The sequence below is a fragment of the Myiozetetes cayanensis genome, unplaced genomic scaffold (genome assembly GCF_022539395.1).
Source record: "Myiozetetes cayanensis isolate MyiCay16 unplaced genomic scaffold, myiCay2020 scf1, whole genome shotgun sequence".
NCBI lineage: Eukaryota > Metazoa > Chordata > Aves > Passeriformes > Tyrannidae > Myiozetetes > Myiozetetes cayanensis.
In genome coordinates this window covers 71,734,462-71,761,352 of record NW_026086604.1, presented here as the reverse complement: position 1 = coordinate 71,761,352, position 26,891 = coordinate 71,734,462, and the positions used below count along the sequence as shown (strand labels likewise).

General features: G+C 38.1%; 1 protein-coding gene across 10 annotated transcripts in view; it reads left to right on the top strand.

Annotated features, from left to right (window-relative positions):
- The window catches only part of CTNND2 (catenin delta 2), a 629,651-nt gene that overhangs the window by 510,231 nt on the left and 92,529 nt on the right, over positions 1 to 26,891 (top strand). For all 10 annotated transcript variants that reach the window (XM_050328005.1, XM_050328001.1, XM_050328022.1 and 7 more), the window contains 2 exons: positions 20,151 to 20,268; positions 22,972 to 23,157. In XM_050328005.1, the coding sequence (XP_050183962.1) occupies positions 20,151 to 20,268; positions 22,972 to 23,157 (304 nt within the window). The remainder of the gene's footprint in view (positions 1 to 20,150; positions 20,269 to 22,971; positions 23,158 to 26,891) is intronic.

The window sequence follows — 26,891 nt, the reverse complement described above, 5'->3', positions numbered from 1 at the left end:
TTCTAGCATTGTGTCTACATATCATGAAATACATGGAAAGCATTAACTGATTAATTATCCCCATAATTCTTCAACGTGTCTCTGTCTAGACTATAATGCATGCAGTATCACTTCTACCAGGGTTACATTTTGCCTGACCTTATGGCAGACAGACAGTGTAATTACTAAATGGGGGCTAATTTATATAAACAAATGTTAGTTTTTCATAGCATGAGCCCTATCATTATGTTTTATTGCTAGTGGATGTGTTATGTAGTCAGCCATTCTTCAGGGGCTTGGGTAGATCATTATTGTAAATTATCTTTACACTATAAACTCCAAAGATTTAGAGGTTACGAAGTAAAAGTATCATAATCCCTAGATACGATTTTTGCTTTCTCTCCTACAAATATGTGAGAACTTTAATTGATCATGCTTTAGCAAAGTAAATATATTTCACTTTATATGAAGGTACTCCAGTTATTTTCTAGTTAGTATGCAGAGAGTTAGGGGGATGCTAATGCAAACCACATCTTGTATTATCCGACCTAATAGGTAAAAAAATGCAGGAACTGGAATATATTTAATACTTTGATAACTGTCATGTGCTGACCTTCATCTATCAAAAACCTTTGAGGTAGCTGCCATACAATAAAAGTAATTAACTTCCATTGCTCCTTATAATCCAAACGAACCTAATAGCTCCCATTCTTAAATCAAGCGTAGGAATGTGTTATGAGAACAATGAACTATCCTCCAGTTTTCTTCTCAGTTTCAAATAGTATTAATAATAACATTTCATTCTTTCTTTCCTTATTTCTTATTCTTATATAAGGAAAGAAAGGAGATTGATCATGTTTACAGTGACATTTGAATAGCTAGGTTGGTGCAGACATGCAACAGTGTTGGGAGTGTGACTCTTGGCATGCATCTAAGCTTATTCATTCCTTTCCTGCTTAATCATTTCACATTTACTCCTCTCTGTTGGAGATCTGTCCTTGTACTGTTCATTTTTTGGAGTTCATTTGTTCAGTGAGAAACAAACTATTAACCTCTCTTATCAATAATAAATATTTGTTCATGCTCAAAATCTGCAGTGAGAAACAGAATGGTTTCCAGCAGGTGCCAGTTTCAAGTTTGCTCTGCTCTTTTCATAGGTAGAGTGAAATGAATCTAGTAGCCTCAACCCAATTCCTCCTACTGTCTGGCTCAAAGTACTGCTGGTGCCAGTCCTTGATACCTAGGCAGGAAACAGGAACAATGTCGGCAGTAGAACTGGAAGGTAACTTGCAGCACTGGGTAGGTGTACCTGCAGCAGGTTCATATCAGCACATTCAGCCAGCAGTACAAACTATTTCATTTGTTATAAACCTCCTGTGGGCCTGGACTGTACATTTAAATTGTTATTCTCAATTGTAGTGGCATACTTTCCAATTAACTTTGTTTGTTAACCATACCTACCTAGGCTTTGATCATTCCTCCTGACACCAATCATGACAGTCACACATTGAGTGAATTTTGAATCCTCTGTGGAGCAGTTTCAGAGCAGAAGGGTGCGCACTGAATTAAAAACAAACAAGAAACCCATCACAACAAAAAAACCCAGTCAACCTGCTGGGAACTTGGGAACAAACCATACTGCTGTACAGGAAGACTGGAAATTATGGTGGAACTGCTCACTTGGGTAAACAGAAAGCCTCCTGGAAGCACAAGAAGAGACTAAGAGGTAGAAAGCATAAAAACAAAGGAATATGAAAAGCTGCATTTGGGGATAAAATGAGGAAGATCCAAGACCAGCTGGAGCTACTAGGGACACAAAAGGTCCCATCAGGGAATTTTACAGGTATATGTATATGTATCCTGAAAGGTGAAAGAAGATGGGGGGAATGTAAGTGCATTACTGCATGGAAAAGACAAATCAGTGATGGACAAAAGGGAAGAGACTTAAGAACTCATCACTGGTTGTGTCACAGTCTTATCAGGCAAATCCTGCTTCTAGACTCCTGTACATTTCAGCATGTTTTAAGAAGGGCAAGGAGAAGCTAGCCATGGGCAAGCAACTGGGTAAGGACTATTTGGAGAACTTATATATATTCAGATCCATGACACTGGATGGAATTTACCCAAGGGTAAATTCTTACTACTGCAAGAAAAGCTGATTGATACAGTTGTGAGGCATCTGTCATGCTGCTGTTTTGAGAAGGTGACTGAGAGCTAGAGAAAGGCTAAAAATTTATCTGTCTTTGAGGAGAGCAGAAAGGGCAGTCTGAATATCACCTTTACCTCAAACCCTGGAAAAACCATGGAGTATGACTCCTTAGAATCCATTTCAAAACATATGAATGAGGAATAGTTAGCATGGATTACCAGTGCCAAATCATGTTTAAGGAGTGTCGTTGCCTTCTGTGATAAAGTGTTTGGCCATGTGGATGAAGAGAGAACACTGATACAATACATTATCCCTTAACTGTTTTATCAGTACAGGCTGAAAACCCTTGGACTGAGCAGCACCCCTTTTGAAAAGGAACTGGGGTTTATAGAGGACACCAAAACCGAATACAAGCCAGCACTGTGTTCTTATCATGCATATGGCAGACTGGGATACATCTGTGACCAGCGAGTCTGTGGAATATTTTCTCCCTTTACTCAGAACTGCCACGACTACCTTTGCAAAACAGTATTTGCTTTGGGAATGCCCCAGTCCAATAATCATTCTCAGAAAATGGAGAGGGTGCAAGGAAGAGGTCACATATTTCATCTTGGAAGGTTCAAATTGAACATTACACTTTACCAGGAAGGTAGTGCAACACTGGAATAGAGAGGTGGTGGAATGTCTGTCGTTTGGTGTCTTCAGGACTCTTGAACAAAACTACTGACCTTGTCTGGTGTTGATACAGTCCTTCCTTAGGCAGCAAGCTGGACTTGGATGACTTCCCACATGTTTTTTCCAACCAGCATTTCAGAGATTATACAAGTGACTACAGAGTTTCAAGTCAAGACCCTGGAAAAATAAGAATACAGAATTTGCAAGCTCTGAGACAAAATCTGGAACAGAACAAAATTCCCTTTCCCGTCTCAGGGCCATCATTCCTCTTCTCTTGCATTAGTCATGGAGCACTTGCTGACAGAGGCGAGGGAGCTCATAGAAAACAAGCCCTTCTACAGAGTAACTGTCATTCTCTTCAGATGAGTCCATCCCATGCGGTGGATGCCACGTGAGGCCTATAGGGGTGAAAAGCAACAGCTTAGGCAACATATCACGGTCATTCTGTATAAGGGGATTGAATTACAGTTGCAGAGGACAGTTTAATTTAGATATTATTTAAGTTTTCAGTGCTAGACTTTCTTACTGTACTGTTCTGTAAAGCATTTCATAATTCGTAATGATGAACTGATTAGCAATTGCAAGTATGATTATTTTCAAGTATGATTATTTTCAGCCAAACAGCTAGAGAAAGATTTGTATTTGAAAATCTTTTTTCAATGATGGTAGTGTAGGTTCATCAGTGTTAATTTGGGTTCTTTTACTTTCTGTTAGGACTAATTGTAAATCATAGAATAGTTAAACAAATAAATTTAAAAAGTGGTATTTTGATGGGATTTAAAATTTAAATGTGTAGTTACAACATTGGACATATGTAATTAGTTGTTCATTTAAATAGACAATTTCAGAATTGCAGTTGCAAGCTGCTTTTCGTAATTCTTTAATTCAAGATGAAATTACAGTCAGAAAAAAGGTTTTGACCATTACACAGTGGCTAAAATGCCATAAAATTCAAATCAAAATAAAATTCAAATTCAATCAAAATAAAATTCAAATTCAATCAAATTCAAATTCAAATCAAAATAAAATTCAAATTCAATCAATCTCTAAATTCAATCAAATCCCCTCAAAATTGTGATCAAACTTTAAAATTCTATGCAAGATATTAATATTATAATTTTTAAGAAATGGAGATAGGGGAAACCCAATGGATTTTTCTTTAATTAATTCACTTAACTAATACAATTTTGGGACATTTAAGTCATCTTATTTTTCAAACTCATTGATACCTCCATATTTTTCTGGAGTTCTCTCAACCTGTATACTGAATATTTCAGAAACACTCTGCTGTTTGCTCACAGTGACCTCACCATTGGTCTAAACAAACAAAGATGATTGTACTTAATCTTTAAAGTAGTTTGAAAGTTTATGCTTGCTACTGCTGTTCTTTCTGGTTAATAGTAGTGACCAACTTCTCTGGCGTTGCAATTTTTTTTGTCTATCATGCTTCGTTGAGTTAGCAGGATAGATTTGTAAATCAAGTTTACAATCTAACAGGCTGCCTGAATCTTCTGGAGCAAGTTATAGTACCACTCTTAATGTGGAATCTGGGTTACAAATGTGTAACCTAAGTGGTCTAAAGCACTTTTATTTGGGGAGAGAGGGCAGGAGGCATGCTGATAGTCATGACATGATTATTGTAAGAGGCTATAACAGGTAACAGAGGCAGGTGTATGAGGTTTTGTTGTCTGAATTATAAATGCTTAACAGTTCAGTTTAATTAGGCGTGTTCTGAGGAAAGATTTCATGGTGTGGATTGAATTCCCAGCATTCACCTATAAGCATGTGAGTGGTTTTGGCTGCAGCCATCACAGCAGTACCAATGCCTGGCAGATGCAGTATTTGCAGCAGCCCAGCACATCCACAAAAGGTGTGGGTAAACATCGAAGTTCGTGCTTTCCATCTGCCAAGGTGCTGCTTTCCAGGCAGATTCTCAAGAGAGCAGATAACATAGATGGCAGTGACAGCTTAATACCATGATGCTGAGGGCAACATTGGAGGCAAAATGATGAGGCAAGAGTGCAGATATGGTTGGTGAGAAGTAGGCTTAAAGATTAAATTGAAGCTGGGTTACTACTTGCTTGTTATAATCAAGAGTTTTGTCTTAGGAACTTGTCTTCATTGTGGAATAGCAGAAAGCAAAGAACTAGAGATTAGTTTTTTCTCAGTAACTGCCCTGTGAATACTTCAGGGTAGACAGCGTACCTGCAGAGGAAGTTAGTGCAGGATAAATACTGTATATGAAATTCAAACAACTTTTTCAAAACTTTCTCCAGCAGAAGAGTCCATACAGTGCCTGAATGTTCCTGTTGTGTTTGGTGGCACCCATTGGTGCCATTGGGTGTTTCTGGAGTACAGCTCTTCCCTTCATCTGAGCACTGGTGTGGTTTCATACAGCTAAGAAGTCTGTTCCCAAAGCTGTGCTCAGAGAGACACTTACCTTCTGCCAGAGTGCAAAGATGCAAGGAGAGGTGCTGTACCCAGTAAAGCCCAAAATGTAGTCTGATCCTGATTATAGTAGGGAAGAGAGGGTGAGCCTCAGCTGAGGCCCCTCCAATGCCTCTGCCTCATATGATCAATAAGTAATTGGCTGGATGGACACAGACAGGGAGTTGTGGTTATTGGCTCTATCTCCAGGTGAAGGCTGGTGATGAGTGGTGACCCTCAGGGCTCTGTTCTGGGACCGGTGCTCTTTAATATCAGTGAGATCAAGTGCACCCTCAGCAAATTTGCAGATGACACGAAGCTGAGCAGTGCAGTTGACACAACAGAAGGACAGGATGTCATTCACAGGTAGCTGGACAAACCAGAGAAATGGGTCCAAAAGAGCCTCACGAAGTTCAACAAGTCCAAGTGAAAGGTGCCACACATTTTTTGAGGCAATCCTAGACATGAGTGCTGACTGGGAGAAGTCATTGAGGACAGCCCTGCCAAGAAACACTCGGGAGTTTTGGTGGATGAAAAGCTGGACGTGAGCCAACAGTGTGGTGTGCAACCCAGAAGACAAATGGTATCCTGGGCTGTATCAAAAGCAGTGTGGCCAGCAGGGCAAAAAAGGTGACTCTGCCACACTACCCTGTTCTGGTGAGGCCCCGTCTGGAGCACTGCATCCAGCTCCGGGGCCCCAACATAAGAGGGTCATGGACCTGCTGGAACCAGTCCAGAGGAGGGTCGTGGGGACAATCACAGGACTGGAGCAATTCTCCTATGAAGACCAAATGAGAGACCTGGGGTTGTTCAGCCTGAAGAAGACAAAGTTATAGGGAGACCTTGTAGCAGCTTTCAAGTACTTAAAAAATGCTTATAAAAAAGATGGAGAGGGACATTTTACAAGGACGTGTGGTGATGGGACAAGGGGGAATGCTTTTAAACTAAAAGATGGGAGATTTAGATTAGATATTAAGAGGAGATTCTTTACTGTGAGGGTGTCGAGACACTGGAACACGTTGCCCAGAGAAGCTCTGCATGTCCCATTCCTGGAAGTGTTCAAGGCCAGGTTGAATGGGGCCTTGAGCAACCTTGGAAGGTTCCCTACCTGTGATAGGGTGAGTTGGAACTAGATGATCTTTAGGCTCCCTTCCAACCTAAGCCATTCTATGATTCTATGGTATGGGAGGATGTAAGGTGCTCAACAACGTAACATTCTGTGGAACACAATCGACAGGATGAAGAGGAAAATACAAGACTGATATAACCTTCCAGTTTATGCATATGTAAATTTACATGAACAACTGATTTTGAACATGACAGAGTTCCAACTTTTGGTTTATTGGGGAGCTGACATTCAGGGGATCTCAGATGGAGAGCATATACTTTACACTTGCAGAGACCAGTGAATTTCAGCCTAGTCCCGTTAAGTATGCAGGTCTTAGGGTGTTCAGAGTAATAGACCTTTAACCAAAATTGTTGCCCAGATTTTGCTCAGACCAGCTCCAAGGCTAAGACAAGAAATCCAGGCAATGAGCCAGAAAGAGGGCTGAGGACCAGCACTTCTCCAGCATTCCTGGGACAAGAACATGGCTCCAGGCTCAAGGTCCTGGCCTGTGGGTACTGGTATGTCAAGTTTGCAGGTGAGAAGGTGGTAGATATGTGAAAAATGAGGTAAATCAAATAATGAAGAAGTGTTAGGAATTTCTTCAGTCATAATTAATAAATTGCTGTGTAATTCTGCCTTTCTCTGTGCAATGTCCATAGATGAATCATCTCATGCAAAACAGACAGGTAGTTTATCATTTACAATCACATGAGCTTCCTGTATCCCTTCTGCTCTGGGCAGAAAGATATCTCGGGCACAAAGAACTGAACACTGCAATACTTGATCCATACCATCTTGATGGAGTGTCATTTTACCAGAGCCACTTGTTAAGGAAGGAAAAAAAATCCTCTGGTATTTAGTATTAGCATATGTATTTCAGCAAGGTTTGGCAGTGGAAATAACTCTGAGCTGGGGAATAAGTGCTGAGCTTTCTAAAATTGTATTAAATAATTTGCAGTCTTTATACCTAATATGGGAGATTTTAGTGTAATTCAGAGAATTGTGTTTGCTGTGTTCTGGAGGAAGCTATGTTTTTCAGTAACTGACAATTAACTGAGAATGGTAAAATAATAATAACAAAATTAGAATGTTTATTCATAAAAGAACGTAAAATACACCTTTATAAACTGTAATTATCTTTTTGCTAATTTGTTCTGATTGGCACACAAAGTATACAAAGGATGAAGCTTTTCCCAGGCATAACACCGCTGCAGTCAAAGCAGTGTTAGAGAGGTGAGATTTGAACATGGGGTGTGTTGTAAAAGCAGGTCACATGGCAGCAAGTCTGATGGTGCTGAAATATCTCTTGCTCAGGGAATGCTTATCTATCAGCTAAAGAGTAAAGGCAACTACAGAAACTCCTTGGTGTAGGAGTAATTATCTAGAGACTGAGGCTGAAGGTTGCCACAGCATAAGAAACTTTGTACTCAAAACCAGGTCTCAACTTTTTCTGGTTGCTCAGTTTGCATAATTTTCTCCCCACTCTTTTTTTTTGTTGTTGGTCAGTCATGCATTTCTAGAACACAAATGCACTCCGTCTCTTGGCACAAGAAACAGTAAAACTCCTATATAAGGGAAGACTTGATGGAAATAGGGTGCACAAAGGTAATCATAAGATAAAGAACACAATGATAATGATTCTGCAGAAACCTTTACTCAATCAGATACATACAGCTCCTGCAAAGTATATTTTTGGGGGAGGTGAAAGGTTGAGGGTGAGATGTCCTCTTCTTTCACTGCATACAAGTGTCTTGGTGCAATTTATAGGAAGAATCAAGACGAGGCAAATACAGTAACATGCTAAATGCATATCTTTGCAGATAAAAGGGTAAAAGTATCTGAAGCATAATAGTACATTCCATGGCCAAGGAAATGACCAAATAGAGTCTGCTACTCATACAAGAGTTTCATGAGCATCTTAAGGCACCAATGGGAAGTTTGAATTAGGCATTTAGTTTGACAGGAATGAGTGAATTGACTCAAAGGGTATGTGTTAAAAGGGAAAAATTAAATCTGTGATAAAAAGTAATATCTGCCCCCTAAGCAATTGCAGTGACATACAAGACAGCCAGGCACCAAAACAGGGCAGTGTAGGGTTTTGTAAGAAGTTTGTTCTGGCAGAAGATCCAAGGTATCAGATGCCATCCCTGGGGTATAAGCAAAGGGGTAGAGAGCATCGATAGTAGTGTTAGTAGAAGAGAGCATTTGTTCATGTTTTTTATATAGCATGGACTAGGCAGGGATAAGTAGGTTTTGGTAGAGTGATTCCCTTCTTTTTTTACAGGTTATTTCAAGCAGCAGTGATGCACAATGACTCATTAGGCTGAAGGGCATGCTAGAGGGTCAGTTCTTTCATCATCTCTCAGTATGCACATAAAGCCGTTTGGAAATATGATAATGTGACATAATCTGAGGTAGGATACACACTGGCAATTTCAGGTTAACTTTCATGAAAATAGGACACAAACATACATATTTATTTCTTATGCTGAAGGCACATTTAGACAAAGTGTAAGAATTGTAATTTATTATGCATCACATTATTTTTTTTTGCAATTAGGCAATTTATGATAATGAGAAATTTTTCTTACAGGTATTTAGCTGAAAAAATCATAACAACTGTGAGATGCTATTATTGGGAAGAAGCATGGATGCCTTGATATATTTAATGGAGTTAAAGCATAAAAATAAGAGAATTGAGGGTAGAGATTGTTCTAGAAATGATAAAACGCAATTTCAAAGGAACAGTATCATATAATGAGTTATGTAACTAGAGAGAAGTAAAAGGAGCAAATAATAAATGAATTTTGAGTTGACTGAAAATTTCTAAGGAAGTGCAGGTAATATAAAACCAGTGGATAACGACAGTAAAAAAAAAAAAGGTAGAACTAATATCCTAGTTACTAGTCTAGACTAGAAACAGGGAGAAATTACATATAAGGCAGCATCTCTGAAGATTTTTAGATTGGTTGAAGAGAAAGACCCCTTTCACATCTGGAGAGAGACTCCAATCAGAGAAATGTCCATAGCAGTCAATTAACTGAGGATATCAGCATAAACACAGCTGAAAACCATTTGCCTTCTACTTTTCTATACTATAACTTAATTTGTTTCAGTTAGAGTACTATTTCATATTTCTGATATTCTAATGAATGTTCTTCTTTGTGACTTCTTATCCTCTGCATTAATTTTTCTAAGTAGCTGATGAGAAAGAGGTGAACCTGACAATCTCATGAACTGATTGGTGTTGTAATTAATTGTGCTCATCTGATTAGTCAACATCCAAAGCTGATTTACCCTTCTTTCTTCTCAAGGCACTGCACTGATAATGGTTTTTCAAGACTGCAAAATAAATGCAGGAAGGCACTTGAAACTCAGATGTGACAGGGAGATTGCTTTGTAGGTTAAGGGAATCATCTTACTTGAGCAATCATGATACTATTTGTTCCTCCAGGTTGATAGGATTGCTTATTACTTTTTTTTTTTCTGGAACCTAATCTTTATTCATAGGATTTTCAGACAGGTAACTTTGCTAAATATAGCTATTTACATTGTTTATGGTCTAATTTTTGCAATTATCTTTTTCAGTGAACTCTAAAACCAAAGCAAAAGAACTCTATAAGCTTCCAATACTTTGATTTATAAGACCTGAGAAGAAGTGCATTACTAATAATTACTAATAATGCTTTTAAATGTTTGAAACTTAAGGATACGGGCAAACAGACTTACTGAGCTTCAGTGCCTATGAAAGTATATTGAAAAGAATATGTAATGTGTTGAAATACCTGAGCCAAAACTTTTTGTTTTGAATTAATGACAACAGCATCAACTGAAAAATCAGCATATAAAATGGAAAAGTGAAAATCAGAGCATAAAAAGTAGAACCTTATGTCAAATTGGAACACAAAATGCATCTGTAGTGCCATTACTTATTTTCATATTTATACAACTAGTCACATCTGAATTGTCATCTAGCTTGTCTAACACAGAGTGAGTAACCAAAACAACAGTGTCATGATATCCCACCCCAAGGTTTAAACTATTTTTTCCCATGCAGATGTTCTCCTGAGTTAATATGTCTGAAATAAGCACCATTTTTCTTTTTTCTCCTTTTTTTTTTTTTTTCCCAAGATATAGCTTTTCTGTTACCTGTATATCATCAATCTAGGAGATCACATTTTAGCTTGCCACCACTTCAAAGTGTCTGTTTATTTGGAAATGTGATGTAAAATTACTGGGTTTATACCGGAATCACAACTTTGTCTTCTGTCATCATGTTGTAGACAAAACGTGACAGTTGTGGCACAAGGCTTTTTACTGCACAGGCTTGGTTGTTCTCAACTGAGTTTGTGTGACTAACGCTTTAGAAGGCCCTTCAAATATGTGGGCAATTGGTCTGTTTAGCATATGGACTTTTTTCCATATAACAGGATATTCATCAAATATTTAAACTGCCTGTTTTTTTCTCGGAAACTAACTGACTTCTTCCTGTTCTATTTGTATGTATGAGCCACAAAGGAGACCCAAAAGAGAAGTAATAACATCAGCAAGATAAGGTCCTACAATTTACTAATTAAAGCACTTTTTTCTTTTAAAATGGACAATTAAGAGAATTTATGGACAATAGTTGAGACTCACTGAAAACAAAGACTGTCAAATGACTGAGAAAGTTTTAATGCAGATATTAGTCTTCAAATCACTTTCTTTTTTGCTTCTGTGGGGTAACACAGTCATATGCTTTCAGCAAAGACTTCTGAGCAGGTTGCAGACCCAGTTCTTAATAAGTGCCTTATTAAAAAGGAGCAGAGGATGACTCTAGAGAGTCTAAACTATTGGGACTTCTTGGGCTTACAATTACTGGAGAAAAGGGAGAAAGGATGCACAAACTGGTCGTTTAAGAAAGCAAGATATTTAGGAAATAATCTTCAAGAATTAATAACACAAAATATGTTTCTGTGCATTTTAGTGGTGTTGTTTGGGGTTTTTTCTGATTACAGAAACTATACTTGTGAAATTTTTTCACAGATTTTTTTGTTTGGGAGTTTTATTAAATAAGCAAGCTAATTTATTTGCAAAAGCATCATGCTTGTATTTTTAATTAACTAATAATTTTATGTGATGGTCTGATCCTTTCCTATTACTCTATAGACAAACATATCTTTTGTAGCTGGACTATGCCTGCTAGTACTAAACAATTTCAGGTAAAAACCTGGAAGCAAGTCAGGAATACATTTTGGCCCCATGTTGGATTCTGAAGTTGCACTTTTATCATAACCAACTCAGGTGATCAAAATATTTCTGAGTGTGTAGAAAAGAGCCTTGAGTGTATCCCTGAAAAGCACTTGAGCTGCACTGGGATTAAGTCAAGGGGAAAGAACTGTCAAAACCAAGAGTTTTTGTTTTCATTTGTTAGTACGAGTTGTTCTTAAGATAAAAAAAGGTCAAATACATCAGAGGATGGCAAGAAATTTTACACACTGTGTGAAGTTAGCTAAATTCCTTTTCCAAATTTCAGCTATGAATGAAAATCCTTTTCTTCAGCTGTTGTGTATGTTACAATTTTGACTGAAGGAGAGTGATTTTTCTTTACAACTTAATATTATATTAGAGAAATAGCATTCAAGGGATTTTACAAAGGGATCTCAGCAGTGTAAGACATGCTGATAAATACACTCGGAATAATATTTTAAACACTTAGTAAAGTGCTGCCTTTTACAAATAGTATATTTTTTGATGTTTTCTCTGAACTCTAAAGTATTTTGCCTGCTTCTTTTCAGTTGTTCTTAAGAATGCAGTTGTAATGCCAAGTTTTTTCTGAGAATATAACCTACAAAAAATTAAGGAGGGAATATTTTTACTCTTGTTGGAAGTATTTTTGCTAGTACAGCTCACGCAAGTCAGAGACTTTCCCACAGGCCTAAATAGGACAAATATAGACTTCATCTTTTAGTGGATGAGAAAAGTAGACATAGAAATGATGAACAAATAACCTGAATTTTAGTACTTTAGAAATTGCTTGAATGGTTGATATAGAGGAATGCAATTAAGAACATCAAAACAGACCAATTTATAAGTATTTGAAGAAAATAATTTGATAAATAATAGGTAGAATGAGGTTAATTGAAAACCATTTATGTCTGATAAATGGTTTTGTTCTGAATAAGATAACAAGCTGAACAGAAAATTTAATAAAGGGGGACTACTTTCCAATACTGAAGCATCTGACACAGTATTTTTGAGTTCTCACAGTGAACACAGTAGGTAACCAGGGAAGATGGAATTAGACCAGTAATGCTTCCTCAGGGCATGTCCCATTGTCCATGTAGGTGTTTCTCTGTGTGCTTGCATGGAGTAGTGATCACTGCATTTAGCAGACTCAGTGTCATCCTTCTTCACGAATTTGTCCTGTTGCTCTTTGGTCCAAGCATTGAGAGCTGCAGTGACCTCTGGACAGTGGTTCTGCAGGACAGAAGAGCCTGAACTAATGCTGGCATTTAATGCTGGATCATCAACAGCTAATGATGTTGTATTTACATTCTTTAACGTGTATGGGAGCCCATTTACTGATGTTACAATTCTAAATGGAGAATAATGTCTTGACATCAACATATTAAAACTATTCCCATTGTGACCTTCAGACTATACCACAGCAGCATCTTCCCAGGGGCAGTAAGCAGCACAATATTTCGGCTCCTAATGAATGTACAGGTAGTGCATTAAAAGCAGTATATGCATAAACAGCTGAGTATTAAGGAGTGTAATGATTTTTATGGAGCCATTTAATATCAGAGACATTAAATATCAAATCAGAAATTTGCTGCAGGTTGGAATTTTTCATACCATAATTTAAAACATTTCCTGAATACTCTGTGTGTAATTCTGTGTACTGTGTTTAAATAGAATGGCTCTTCAAATGAAAACACAGCAAAAAGGGATAGAGGGAGTTAGAACTATTTTTTGTTTCTTTCAGATGATGCTATGATTGCCTATACCATGAACCCTTACCAGAATTATTTATGCCATAAAATTTGGGGTGATTTTGGTTTTGGGGTTTTTGAGGGAGGTGATTTCTTTTAAGATGTTTGTTGCAGATCATGTTCTTTTTCACCACATGTCTCTTCAAAGGTATCAAAATAGCCAAAGATTATGTTAGGAGTCAATTGCTTCACAGATCACACACAGCTGTCATTAAAAACAGTGCATTTAGCCTGAGGATTGGACATACAGAAGCACAGCAGTAAAAGGTACCTGTTGAGTGCTTGACTTGGTAGGCTAATTGCTCTGATGTTTTGAAAATGAAAGGTACGGCTGAATAATCAAAGCTAAATTACATTGTCATAGCATTTGATAGAAAGTTTAATAACCAAGACTGTATCCACATTAGACTGTCAGATGCTTATCTAGTTGCAAAGTATTCTCCTAAAGTGAAATTAGTATCGAAGAGAGAAAGATCTGGGGCCAAATTTTTTGTTGATGCAAAATGGTCGTTCTTCTTTAGTTACAGTTGAGCTATTCTAATTATTAAGAAATAATTTGTCCCAAAACCTGTGTTATTCTTAATCCACATGCAGGCTTGATAAAATATTACTTCTCTGAAAACCAACTTATAGATAAAGAAGGCTATAACTGGCGATAAAAATATTAAGCAAGAAGAAATCTTGCTGATCTTGGCAATACTACAATGAATAGTCATTCAAATAAGGAAAAATTAAAGGGAGATCTATGGCAGTGACTGAAAAATCTGTTTTAATTTATTATTACTTCCAAATGATAAGCTGATTTTGTACTCACTAAAAGCCTAACACTTAGAAACTCTTAATAATGAAGAATGAACCATCTTATGTTTTCTTCTCTTTTTTCTAACTGCCTTGTTTAAATTTCCGTTTTGTCTGAGAAATAGCAAGTCTTTTCAGCTAGCTTAATTTTCAGGAGTAAGAAATGAAGTCGTAGTGTACAAATAATGATTTAAAAAATTGGATTTTTTCTAAAAGTTATAGTAGTAACCAGAACTACTACAGCTAACCTACTTACAGGGTGTTTAAAGGCTGAATTGAATACTTACAGATAAGCCAATCTGACTCGAGGTCTAATCCACTACAAAAAGCCCTTAAAATTGTACATTTGTGAGGGGACTGCTGATGACTGTGAGCTCACTGGATGAATATATGCATGGTCTTTGTTGCTTCATTTTGCTGTCTGGATTGCTATATTAGACCCTTGCAGCAAAGAGCCTGAATTCTTACAGAAACAGCTGGAAGTACACAGAAAATGCAATAGCTCTTATGTGATCATCTGTTACGTTGCAGAGCAGCTCAGAGGATCATCACCACAGCACCCTGTGATGGCGATGCCAGCCTGCCACTGAGACAAGGCTCTGTCCCTGAAGGAGAAAGGCTCAGTCAATCAGACAGAAATAAAAATAGGAAGCATATAAAAGCGCACATGTAGAGGAGTCCAGTATCAGGGCTGGGATTTTTTTGGTGTGATGTTTTTTTGGGCTTTTTTTATGTATGTATTTTATAGATGTAGGCAGCCCCTGGTGGTCTAGTGGTAAAGGCGCGGCGCTATCACCGCCGAGGCCCGGGTTCGATTCCCGGTCAGGGCCACTCCCGGGCAGGTGGGGCTCGTTAGCCCTTAAAGGCAACCCACCTACGTCCTGAGGACCTCGCTGCCACCGTCCAAGCTCGCTTGGCCCCGGCAGATGAACCTTAGGATTAAAGGGTGGGCTCAGTTCCGCGCACACTGTGTCTCACCTAAAAAATCCAATGCGCAGGCTGGAAGGTGGAAAGACCTTCCCCGGATCTTCGCTCGCGAAGACTGGCCATTATTATATTATTTTATTGATGTGAATTTAGTGTGTCAGTTGTAACTCAGTTATTCAGTATTCTGAGGGCTTTTCCCTTGCCGTGTGTCCTCAGAGAAATATAATCATGGTTGCTATGACATTAATGGGGTTATTTTAATTCTTGGTTTATATAAACCTTTCCCCCTCGCTGTGAAAAACCTCATTTTGCTGGCTATTATAACATGTAGAAGGATGAGAGAGGTTCAAGCTGTTATGATTAATTCATTTTACACAAAACTTCTTGGAATAATAGTACTCTTTGAATGCGCCTGAAATTTCATACCAAAGACAACTTCCACCTTCAACCTAATTTAGGGTATTATCCTTCTTGTATCTGTCCTTTCTTATATAACATCAATCCATAGCAAAAATACATATACTCGACATTAAACATGCTTTCTCAGTTTATCATGGGGCATTGAGGAAGACCCATCTCAATTTCACCTTTACTAAATGCAGATTATTTGTTTTCAACAATTATGCTACATGGCTGCAGTGAGATCTGCAGTGTGCAGACCTATACCTGCTACAGGAAAGGTCATACTGCTTGGTGTGGCCCTCATGGAGGGCAGGTGCAGATACTTTCGTTCTGTCTCTGAGATGGGTAAAACTGCCACTGGGAGTAATGTCTACAGCTTGCTAAATATTCTCATTTCCAGAGGTCGTGTCTCAGCACACTGGCTTTCTGGATGATCTTTCTGTAGAAATCAATGTCCCTCCCCTGCATAAGGCATATGAACTTAGTTATCCTAGAATCATGTATGAGTGTATGGAAAATTACACTAAAGGAGAAAGAAATTACTTGGCATCACCCATCTTCCCCTACCTCAAAGCTTAGTAATTATATTGAATAACTAATGCAAGCTTAGTAATTAAACTGAATAACTAATGCGAAGGGTTGACAAGAATCAGGTATGTGTTGCACAGTACATTCCTTTATAGCGCACACTTCATATCCCTAGAGCATTGGATTGACACTCCTTAGGTATTTGTGGAGGATCATGCCTTCTGTTAGTTACCAGGTGATGGCATGATAGTTGTCACATATTCCCACAAAATTGAAGCTGGATTATTATAGTTTTCTTCCCATTCCTACATAATTGGCAAAATTAGTCTACTGTTTGTTCAGAAAATAGCAGTTTGATAAGCCATGTGTCTGAGTTCTTGCTCTATCTGTTCTTGGTGTTCCTCTCTTGAGAAAAAGACTCAGCTAACATAAACCCAGCTAATCTAAACAGCTAAGTGGGTCCTTCTGACTAAATTGACAGTTATTCTTCAGCACTGTGTATTCTTGGTATTCCTTAGTGTCTGAATTCCATTTGAAATAAATTTTACTTGTTTATGGCAGTCTGAAGGACTCCTTGCCCTATTAGATTCAAAATGACAGCCTATAGCTCACATACACCCTGTGAATAGAGTTTACACAAAGAATCAAAATTTACAGGGTAATCAAGCTGGGTTGCAGCTTTACAATAGAAAAGTATTTTTTTCCTGAAAACCTGTGCATCATATCTCCACATCTCTTAAAACATCCAGAAAACATGTTTTCACCTGTTTGAAAGATGACACTGGAGAAATAAGCACTTACTTAGTGGGACATTTTGCCAACAGTAGATACTACTAATGCTCCAATTTAACACTTGCACAGTGACCTGTAAATTCACAAATGACAAATCATGTCTTACTCCCTGTCACACTGACAGCTACAGCGTGTTCAAGTTAAAAATGAGAAATAAAATTATGATGGCAGCATGTTTTCTTTGACCTCTCGTGTAGTCTGAGACTTGCTTTTCTTTTGCAGAACCATATAGACCGAACATGGTGATATTAGAGACCTTATGTGAAAGATCTCAATTAAGAGTGATTACTTCAATAGAGGTGACGTGGGATTAGTTAGATAATAGGATGTATTTCTTTTTAAATAATTTAGTGATTATTTCTGCCAAAATGTTGATGCAAGGTTTGGATTTGTCTCAGGTTTTAAGCTATTTCCTGTGTAAATAAATGCGCCATATCTTGGGGAGAGCTGTAGTAGCTACGATTCAGTGCTGAAAGTAGACAGCAACTTTTGTAAGAAAAAGAAAAGCAGTCGTGGGAATTCAGAATATCCACCTGTTGATTATAGAGGCAACTGGAGCATAATGGGGAGGAATGATAAACAGAAGTACCAAACTCGACAGCTCCTCCACAGAGCAAAGAGATGCATTGTCTGTGTAAGATGTGCCCCTGGTGTGTCTGTATGGCTTTGTATAAAGGCCTCTTTTTTTTTTTTTTTTTTTTCCTGGAAATGAATGAGGCAGACAGCTCACTGCTCAGGGACTGTAAGGTTGTCTACATTGCTGTCTTGGTAAGGAGGAGTTTCTGGTGAACTTGGAGAGTAGCTGAGAGGCTGACAGTCTCCGCAGACTCTGGACAGTCAAGGTGACATGCATTTGGTCATGACAGAGAGAAGGCAAAATCACCTCAGTGAGATCAGGGAGAATATATCTCTCTGTTTCTACTCACGTCTAAGTCAATCTATTTTGAAAACTTGCACTCAGTGTATGTAACGGCTGAAAATAAAGAAGCCTGAACACATTATGTAAGTACAGACTGTTAGATATATCTGTGTTTAAAAGGATTCAGTAATATTTCAGCTCTTTTTATATATATATATAGAGAGAGAGGTGCAAAGAAAAGTGCTTTGCTGAGGACACTTCCTCATCATCCTCCTATTGTAATTTGTGCAGTTATTCTTGTAGGGCTGGATACAAGTCTGTTTCGCTATCATAGAATGGTTTGGGTCACAAGGGACCTTGAAGATAATCTGATTTCAAGCCCCCTGCAATGGACAGAGACACCTTCAACTAGACCAGGTTGCTCAAAGCCCCAGACAGCTTGAACACGGGAACCATCTTTAAACACTGCCAGGGCATCCACAACTTCGTTTGGTAACCTGGTCCAGTGCCTCAACACTCTCGATCTATATTTATCTACCTATCTCTATCTTCTTAGAGGGTAAGAGAATAGAATTTCAGATAGAAGTCAAATAATCCCTATTCTCCTCACTGTCTACCCCACAATGCACTTTTCCGATCCATGGTTCTGCTTTTCCTGTATGTTCTTCCCTTTCAGAATTTCAGTGGAGCTGTTGCCTCTAATATGGGGACAGTCTATTCAAAATACACTTTAGGTGGAGTCCTCAGCCCTGCAAATATAGGGCATGGGCACTATTTGGGAAAAACCACGCTCTATAATTTTACCTTCTTACTTCTGCCACACAAAGGGAAGTCAAAAGGTTTCCACCACTTCAAAGGGAGAGAGATTTTCAAGTTGATATTCTCCAGACCCGACTTCCTAGATGAAAAAAGAAGGTTTCCCCATGAACTAGAGGAATATCCCTCACCTGCTGATCTTATAGCAGCAGGGATGGAGGGGAAGAGCTATGGATTTCAGGGACCAGAGGAACTGGACAACACAAAAACTACAGAAATTCATTCTAGTGCTCTGGGATGTATGTTTTCTGTTGAACTGTCTTCAGGGGTAAAGGGAACAGTATTGAATTAATTGGGTCAATTTATGTGTGGAAGAGCAGAACTAATTAGGACTGTGTGGGAATGCAAGTATAGTAGTGGGAAAATCCAGTATATTTAGGGAACAGAATCAATTAGGAACCTGCACTGGAGGAGCTGGGGGATTGTCCAGTTATAAGACTCTTTGGTGCTCTAGGGGAATGGAAATGGTCTTTTTTTTTTTAGATGATAAGGAGGCAGAACAGAATGAAGTAGGTAGAGCAGAGAAAGAATTGAAAGGAAACTATTCCTTTCTCTCAAATTCCTTCATCTGAAATTCATTCCTCCCCTCCCAGGGGTCGATATCCTTTTTCCGTTTTTAATGCAAAGGCAATTGAAAATTACAGAAGAGGTAGAAAGTACCTTGCCTTCTTCCCAAATCCAAGGGCCAGTGTCTCCCTTCCATTTCCATACACTGGCATTAAATACATTGGACTGGAGTGTACACTCTGTTATTTTCTTTCTTTGTATAAATTTCAGTAGTGGGGAGAGAGGAGCTACAGATAAGCCATCTCAGCAAAGAGTTGTCATCCTCTGCTGAAGGAGACTATGTGAAAGGTTTTACCCCATTGCTGAGATTGCTGATTTACCAATTTCCAAATCAAACCTGCTATGCAAATTTGAATGCAGTTGTTATCAGGGAGACTTGATGTTAGCAAATATAGATTCTGTTTATATATACTCCTTCATGCATATTTGTTTTTTCGTGTATCAGTATTTTCAACTTCATGACACATTATGTTATGCAGTAAATTTTCTTTTAATTGGGCCTGTCTAAGGAACACAAGTATTATAATATTATTGTAATAGTCTGAGGTCTTAAGTTTTGCAATGTAAAAAACTTGTAACTACGTAAAGATAAGATTGAGGAAATAATGTTCTCTCAAAATGAGAGAAAAAAGGAAGTACCCATATAAAATGAGAGGCAAGTAACACCAGGTGGTTTATATTATACTTTGATAATATTTTTCTCTCAGATTAGGAGCCCTAAATACTGGGCTCTTCAATTCCTACGAGATACCTTTGGCAAAACCTCTAGACTTTTAAAACCCTGATTTATATATACATATGCACATTTTAAAAAAGCTTTCTCAGTACTATAAAACCTACAAGAAAGAAAAAAATTATCAGCCCTTCTCCAAATTTTAGTGGGCTGTGAGTCTTCCAATGTAGGTGGGCGCATGCTGCTTGGCTACTCAGCCCTGTCCTGTGGAGGACCTGATGTCTTCCATTTGTTCCCCTCTGCATTACATTTCCTGAGCTCATTTGCAGCTGTCTCCATTATTCACAGCTCTGAAATGATGAAAGGAGAAAAGAAAACATATGTTTTATCTGTATGTTAACTGTGAGAAGGTTTCGGGCGGGGCAGCGGGCAGGACAGATGTGGAGATGGTGACCCTTGCTGTTGCCTTGCAGGAATGTCAGCTCTGCTGGAGAGGAGGCCCGCAGAAGAATGAGGGAGTGTGATGGCCTGACAGATGCATTGCTGTATGTGATCCAGTCTGCTCTGGGGAGCAGTGAAATTGATAGTAAGGTTTGTCATCTTTGTCTTTTCAGGAGCAAATACAGGTGTTCAGGTACATGGGAACTATAAAGTGACAGATTTTTGTACCCTTTTTTTTTTTTTAAATGCATCGTGAAGGATGACTTAGCAAGGCATAATATAGCCCATCTTTTCTTCTTCCTTCTGCTGATCTGTGTATTTTAGTGTGCTAAGCATTGTATTTGTGTATACCTGCAGAGCGTGCACAGGTAAGCATGTCATCCTCTCAACTGAATTATTGAAGTAGAAAATATGATAGTGGTTTAAGAAGAGCAAATATGTCATATTCCACGTGAAGGTCCTTACATTGCTCTGCCAGTTTTACCTTAAAATTGATTTTTTAGTAGTACAGAGCTAATAACAGTGAAGTAGGCTTAGAAAGCAAACAAGAAAAAAAAATTGCCCATTAATAGGCAGTTTTGCAGTAAAGCAAACATTATTTCTTCTCCGAAGAGGATCAATGAATGCTTTCAATAGCAACTGTGTTAAGATCCCTCATTATGTCAACTTTACTTCTCTGAAAGTACTCCGTTATGAACAAGCTTCTCCAAAGGTGAAAGATACTGCCTAATTAAAAAGACTCCAAGCATTTACAAACTGAAGATTTGTAATACATTAAGGTATTACAGAGAGGAAGAGAAAGGCTAGTTTCTTTTGCTTTCAGTATACGGTGCTAAATTAATTACAGTTGCTGCTCTAGGGCAACCTTGGTCCATTTGCAAATCCCTAGGAATTGCAGGAGAGCAGTCTTTTATGCAGCAAGGTTTTAAAGTCCACTGGGTTTGTATTTCCAAACGATCCTTCACAGAGTTGTACGTGGACCTCTGTGGGTTTATAGATTCAAGAGGGACAATCCTCAGAAATCTCTGGTCACTAACCTGAATCAAACAGGTGAAAATTGCTTGTGAATTCAGGGGACAGAGAGAGGAATTAAGAGAGGTGCTGGGCTAGCAGTATGCCTTTGGGGTTTTTAATAGACAAAAAGCACCCCAAAAATTCCCACAACCCATTAGTCTCTAATGTAATGAGAAGCACAAGGAAAAAGTTCAAAGGTACAAGTGAAGAAGGAGTGAAATCTGCCACCTGTGTGGTTAGAAACAGCTTTCTTGGTTTGTAGGGTTCACCTTAGTGAAAAGGTGTTGATTGCATTTGAGCCTTAGAAGTTTGCTTACCAGTTTTAGTTTGAGGTAAAATTGTCCTCCTGATGGACTCAGCTTATGTTTTCCACAAAATAAGAATTTTAAATGCAAAACCTGTTATTTTTAAAAAGAAAAATTAAAGTTTAGAATTCTAATCAACAAATGCAAAGCTTCAACTTAAGCATATTGTGGCAAAACTGAAGAAAATTCACGTATGAGTATGTTAAAGAAAAGTCAAAAAGGCAGCAAATGTTTTAAAATATTTATGGTCACTGTGATGTCTGGAAAGCTTTCAGCCCTGAAAGGTGCTCTAAGAACACTTTCGACACACACACACATGCACATATGTATTTTTTACATGTGTTTACGTATTTGACCAGAGTTTTCAAATTCGTACAAGTGTGTTGTGAAATTTCATCTATGTTAAAAAATAGATGAATAAATATTCCTACATAAGTGAATCTGAATTAGATATTGTCTCTGGAACTTAGTGTCATCACAAAAAATGTGTGCATACCTGGCAGAAGCTCATACAGTATATTAAAGTAAACGAAGCCCCATCTTTTTGCCTCAATGGAAAATATGGCAGAATACGATAGAGCTGAAAGCCTCACAGTTATTCCATTCTGGGTTAATGGAGCAGCAGTGCTGGGATGTAGTGACTATTGCTTTTTATGTCCGGGGAGCATTAGAAACAGTTGAAATAAATATAGATAGATAGAGAATGGCTTTTTTAACCATGCTTTCCCTGCCTCCAGAAAATTAAGCTCATATCCCTCTTATTAGGGATAATCAAACCCAAATTGAACCAACTAAATGAGTAGGTTTCAAGTCTAAACTGAACTTCTTTTAGACTTGCAGAAATTATTTTGAATTATAAGTGAATTTTCCTCCAGTGCATCTCATCCATTTATGGATTCCTGCTTGCATCTTCCATAGAAGGCATAACCTATTAGGGGGAAAAATGGATGAAAGGGAAAGGCTGTGCACAAGGTATCTATCTGCTAGAAGCAGTAAAGCAATAAGACTCTCAAATTTCTGGTTTTACTTCTGGACTCGAGAAACATCATCTGTTCATGCTACAAGTACTTGTAAAATGGAACTCAGATCCCATTTTTCTAGTAATTTACATAGAATTTCTGCAGAAAAAAGGTTATTTCTGGTTTTAAAAGTATAAAACTAAAGACAGAACCTATTGCCATTTTCTGTTTGTAGCACTTTCTGTTCACTGAGGTGGGAGTTTGCTGACATTCTGAGTGTTCAGATTCTCTTGATTGCTTTTTACCTCAACATCTGTTTCACATGGGACTCCACTGTGAAATTCTGAATGAAAATAAAAATACCACCCAGAAAAATATTATCCAGCCTACTGATTTGCTACCATAAAAATTTCTAAATATCTTAAGCCGGGAGGCACTCATAATTGTGCTGGGAAAATGTTATGTGCAAAGATAGATGAAATTCCTTGTACTTTGTATACAAAGTGAGCAAGGGAAGGATTTTAACTTTTTTCTGGTTTTGTTTTCTGTATTTTTCTTTTTGTCATACTTTTCAGACCGTTGAAAACTGTGTGTGCATTTTGAGGAACCTCTCATACAGGCTAGCTGCAGAAACATCTCAGGGACAGCAGATGGGAACAGATGAACTTGACGGATTACTCTGTGGTGATGCCAATGGAAAAGACACAGAGAGTTCAGGGTGCTGGGGGAAGAAGAAGAAGAAAAAGAAATCACAAGATCAGGTAATGAAAGTTACTTGCAGCTGTGTTGTGAGTGGTTGAAGTGCCCATCATTTAAAATATAAATAATTAATCCACTGTATTAGAAATAAAGTGCATGATGCATAATATACCAAACTGTTGCCTTTGTTAATTAGCTGAGAGCTTAAAGTGGAATATGGCTCTGGAGTAATGAATTATGTTTGCCTGAGAAAGTTGTACATTATGTGGTGCACCTGGAAACCGTAGTCATGAGTACACTGTGAACACCATAAGTACTGTAAAATGCACTATTAAAGAAAGCCATTTATAATGAAAAGTGTAATCTGCATATATTTTACACTGTACTTCCACATAGCCACTTATGTGTAGAAAGGCCTTGATGCAAGCAAACATCAGTCTTATATTTGTATACTTATTTGCTTCAAAGTTAGTCTTGGACTGTGCCTAGATATGTGTTGGAAGAAAACTGTACAAGATTGAATCAAGCAATATGATTGAATGTTAAAAAAAGCTATATTTTGAGGTATTTAATATTGTTACCAAACAAAGATTGAAAAGGAGCCTTGATCGTTTCCTCAAGTTATTTGAGGTGCTGTCGATTATTATTTTGGGTGGGTTGATTTTCAAAGTGTATTTTTCTCCATTTTTTCCCATTAAGAACTCAGAATTTGGGGAATGCTGACAGTTATGTTGCAGAGAAAGACACTGTGTCAGTACACACACTAAATAGCAGTGAGAATGGCTACTGCTTTATGAGCTTTTCTAGGTGGCCTGTGCTGGCAGCAGGCAATTTTCCATCTCTTCCTACACTTAGTCACTTTTTTGCATTTTAATTTATTTCTGTTTCAGATTGCTCAAAGAGAATATGTATTTGAGTAAGCAATTAGGTACACTGGGTATTTGAATAAATTATGTAAACTGGTACTGAAAAATATTCCTGAGTTCATAATGCCAAATTTTGTTAATGTGGAAAAGTTATAGGAATGTTAACAAGCTAAAATTTGGTTACTGAAAAATGCAACACTCCTGACTAGTAAGACTTTAATTTCCCCCACTGTTCTAGTTAAACACTTCTGTCATCAGATAACTTGCATTTATTATGGACTTTTGTTTGGATTCCTGTATTAGGCTGCAGTGAGATTAAAAATGCTAAAGCAAACTAATTTTACTCCATAAAGCAGTCATCATCCGTGTTCCTGAATTAACAGTTCTCACACGCTATGCTTGCAGTTATTCAAAGTGCAGGAACAAAAAATAGCATGTCTGGATATGAATGAGTCACACTGCAACTTGTCTTGCTCCTTGATGCTCTGTTTATGAACGTATGCACACACATACTATGCAAAGTCTTTTGTAAGTCTTCCTTTTATATTTCTTCTGTGACTTTTGGGTTTTAGGTTCATACTTTTAACTCTGTACAACTGACTGTTTCAATGTTCCTCTCAGGCTTCTCTTTACTTAAAAGGATCCCTGTAAAAGATCTTTCTCCTCTTCCAGGCCAAAGAACTAAGCTTTTTTGGTTGATTACCAATGTACATTCTTCTGCCTGCTCTTACATATCTTTTGTCTGTTCCTATGAGCGGTCATTGGAGCCCCTGGTGGTCTAGTGGTAAAGGCGCGGCGCTGTCACCGCCAAGACCCGGGTTCGATTCCCGGTCAGGGCCACTCCCGGGCAGGTGGAGCTCGTTAGCCCTTAAAGGCAACCCACCTACGTCCTAAGGACCTCGCTGCCACCGTCCAAGCTCGCTTGGCCCCGGCAGATGAACCTTAGGATTAAAGGGTGGGCTCAGTTCCGCACACACTGTGTCTCACCTAAAAAATCCAATGCGCAGGCTGGAAGGTGTAAAGACCTTCCCCGGATCTTCGCTCGCGAAGACTGGCCATTATTATATGAGCGGTCATTATCAGCACACAGCATGGTAAAGGTCTCTTCAGAGCTGTTTGTGTTTCTCTAATTGAAGAGTTTTATATAATTTTTAAAAACCAAAGAGAAGTAAAACTATGCACGTATTTTCAGGTTTATGATTAGTTGGCTTTTCTGTGGCAAAGACATCAATTCCAGAACTGATTTCACGGTTCAAAGGATTGCTTTGCCTTACAAATATTACAAATATTTTTCCTAATTATGTTTTCTGCCTTCATGTAATTTCTTTTAAATCTGGACAGCCTCCTTCATCTTGCCTTATGCAAGTCCTCACATGTGGATTTTACTTAGTTTAGGAATTTTAAGGGGGCCTTGTGAGCCTTATACATGATTCTTGACTGTTGTTGACCATACCAAATGTTTTGAAGGATATTATCAAGTTAATATATTATCAAGTTAACTAGAATGCCACTAAAAACGATAGCAGTGAAGTCACCATGCGAGAAACAGCTCTCCCAAGTTACCATCAAAAGTGGAAAAGAAAAATAATGTTTCTCAAGTAACTGTGCATTTATATTAATAGCATAGAGCAACTCAAACTGTGGTAAGCGTAAACAGAGGCTTTTTGACCATTTATTTTGCAAAAATAAGTACACAAGTGTATTCAGAAACTTTTTTTATGGAAACCACCTTGTCCAATTGTGTAAAAAAAGTGTTCTTTCTTCTTCTTTGCTCTGTCACTGTCTTGAGATTTTTCAGCACCACCTGTAGATTCATACTACTGAAAAATAGGAATAACTGGAAACGCACATTATTATCTTCTGGGCTGTGTTGCAGGCAGGAATACCCTGTTTACTATTTCTCTATGTGTCAAGAAAAATCAGTATTCTTGGCTGGTTTGAGGGATTTTTTTTTTCCAGGCAAAAGTCCCTAACAACGGGATCACATTGATTTCCTCAGTTTAGTTAAAATTCACCCATCTACACTAAGCTCCTCAAAACTTCCTGCAGGAGGATTATTTTCCCATATCCTTTCACCATACATTGTCTCCCTATGTGCTGACTGCAGCCCTGTGTATTGCACATGTACCTATCAGTAGTCTCATTGTTTTTCTTCAAGACTTTTAAATATTTCCAAGTAATGCCTTTCATAATCTCTTTTCAACTGCAGTGCTTAAGCTGCTACCTGCTGCTTATTCTGTCCCTCAGAACAGATCTCGTGCTCCCCTTGGGATGCTATTTTTAGAGTGTTCATTCCTTTAAGTGTCTCAGCAGCAAAGCTTTTGCACTCTGGAATATCTTACAGTTCTGAAGATCACGCTCATGATGGACAATGTTTTACATGTAAATAATGAAGGAATGCCTATGGAATCTTCATCAAATGCAATGATTTACAACATCTGAAACACTGGAGGCTCTACACACTACCATGGATTTGGGATCTGTGAAAGGAAAATTCAGAGAAATAAAAGACAAGAAAGATATTATAGTAATCAGTTACGCAGATGCCCATGAAGAGAGGGCACTGAGCTTCAGGCTGCTTTTAGCAGATCATTCACACCAGAAAATACAAACCTAGATACCTGTCAGAAAATTGGGCTCATTATTATTGTCACTTGTTGATACACGAAATGGAGTTCAGCCCAAGGTTAAAACTTCAGTCATTGACCTGTGTGATTCCTTTAATATTTGAGAGTTTTACCTTTCTGTTAGGCAAAGGACAGGGCACAGATACATCTCTGAGTTGTGAGACCTCAGGGGAGTAGTGTCCAGTTGTTGCTATATTTTATATCCCCAGAAAGTATGTGTTGAAGGTAGAGGTATTGTTCCTGTTTTGGCAGTGCATGGAGATTTTGAATAACAAAATTGCTGTTTCATTTTTTCTCAGAAGA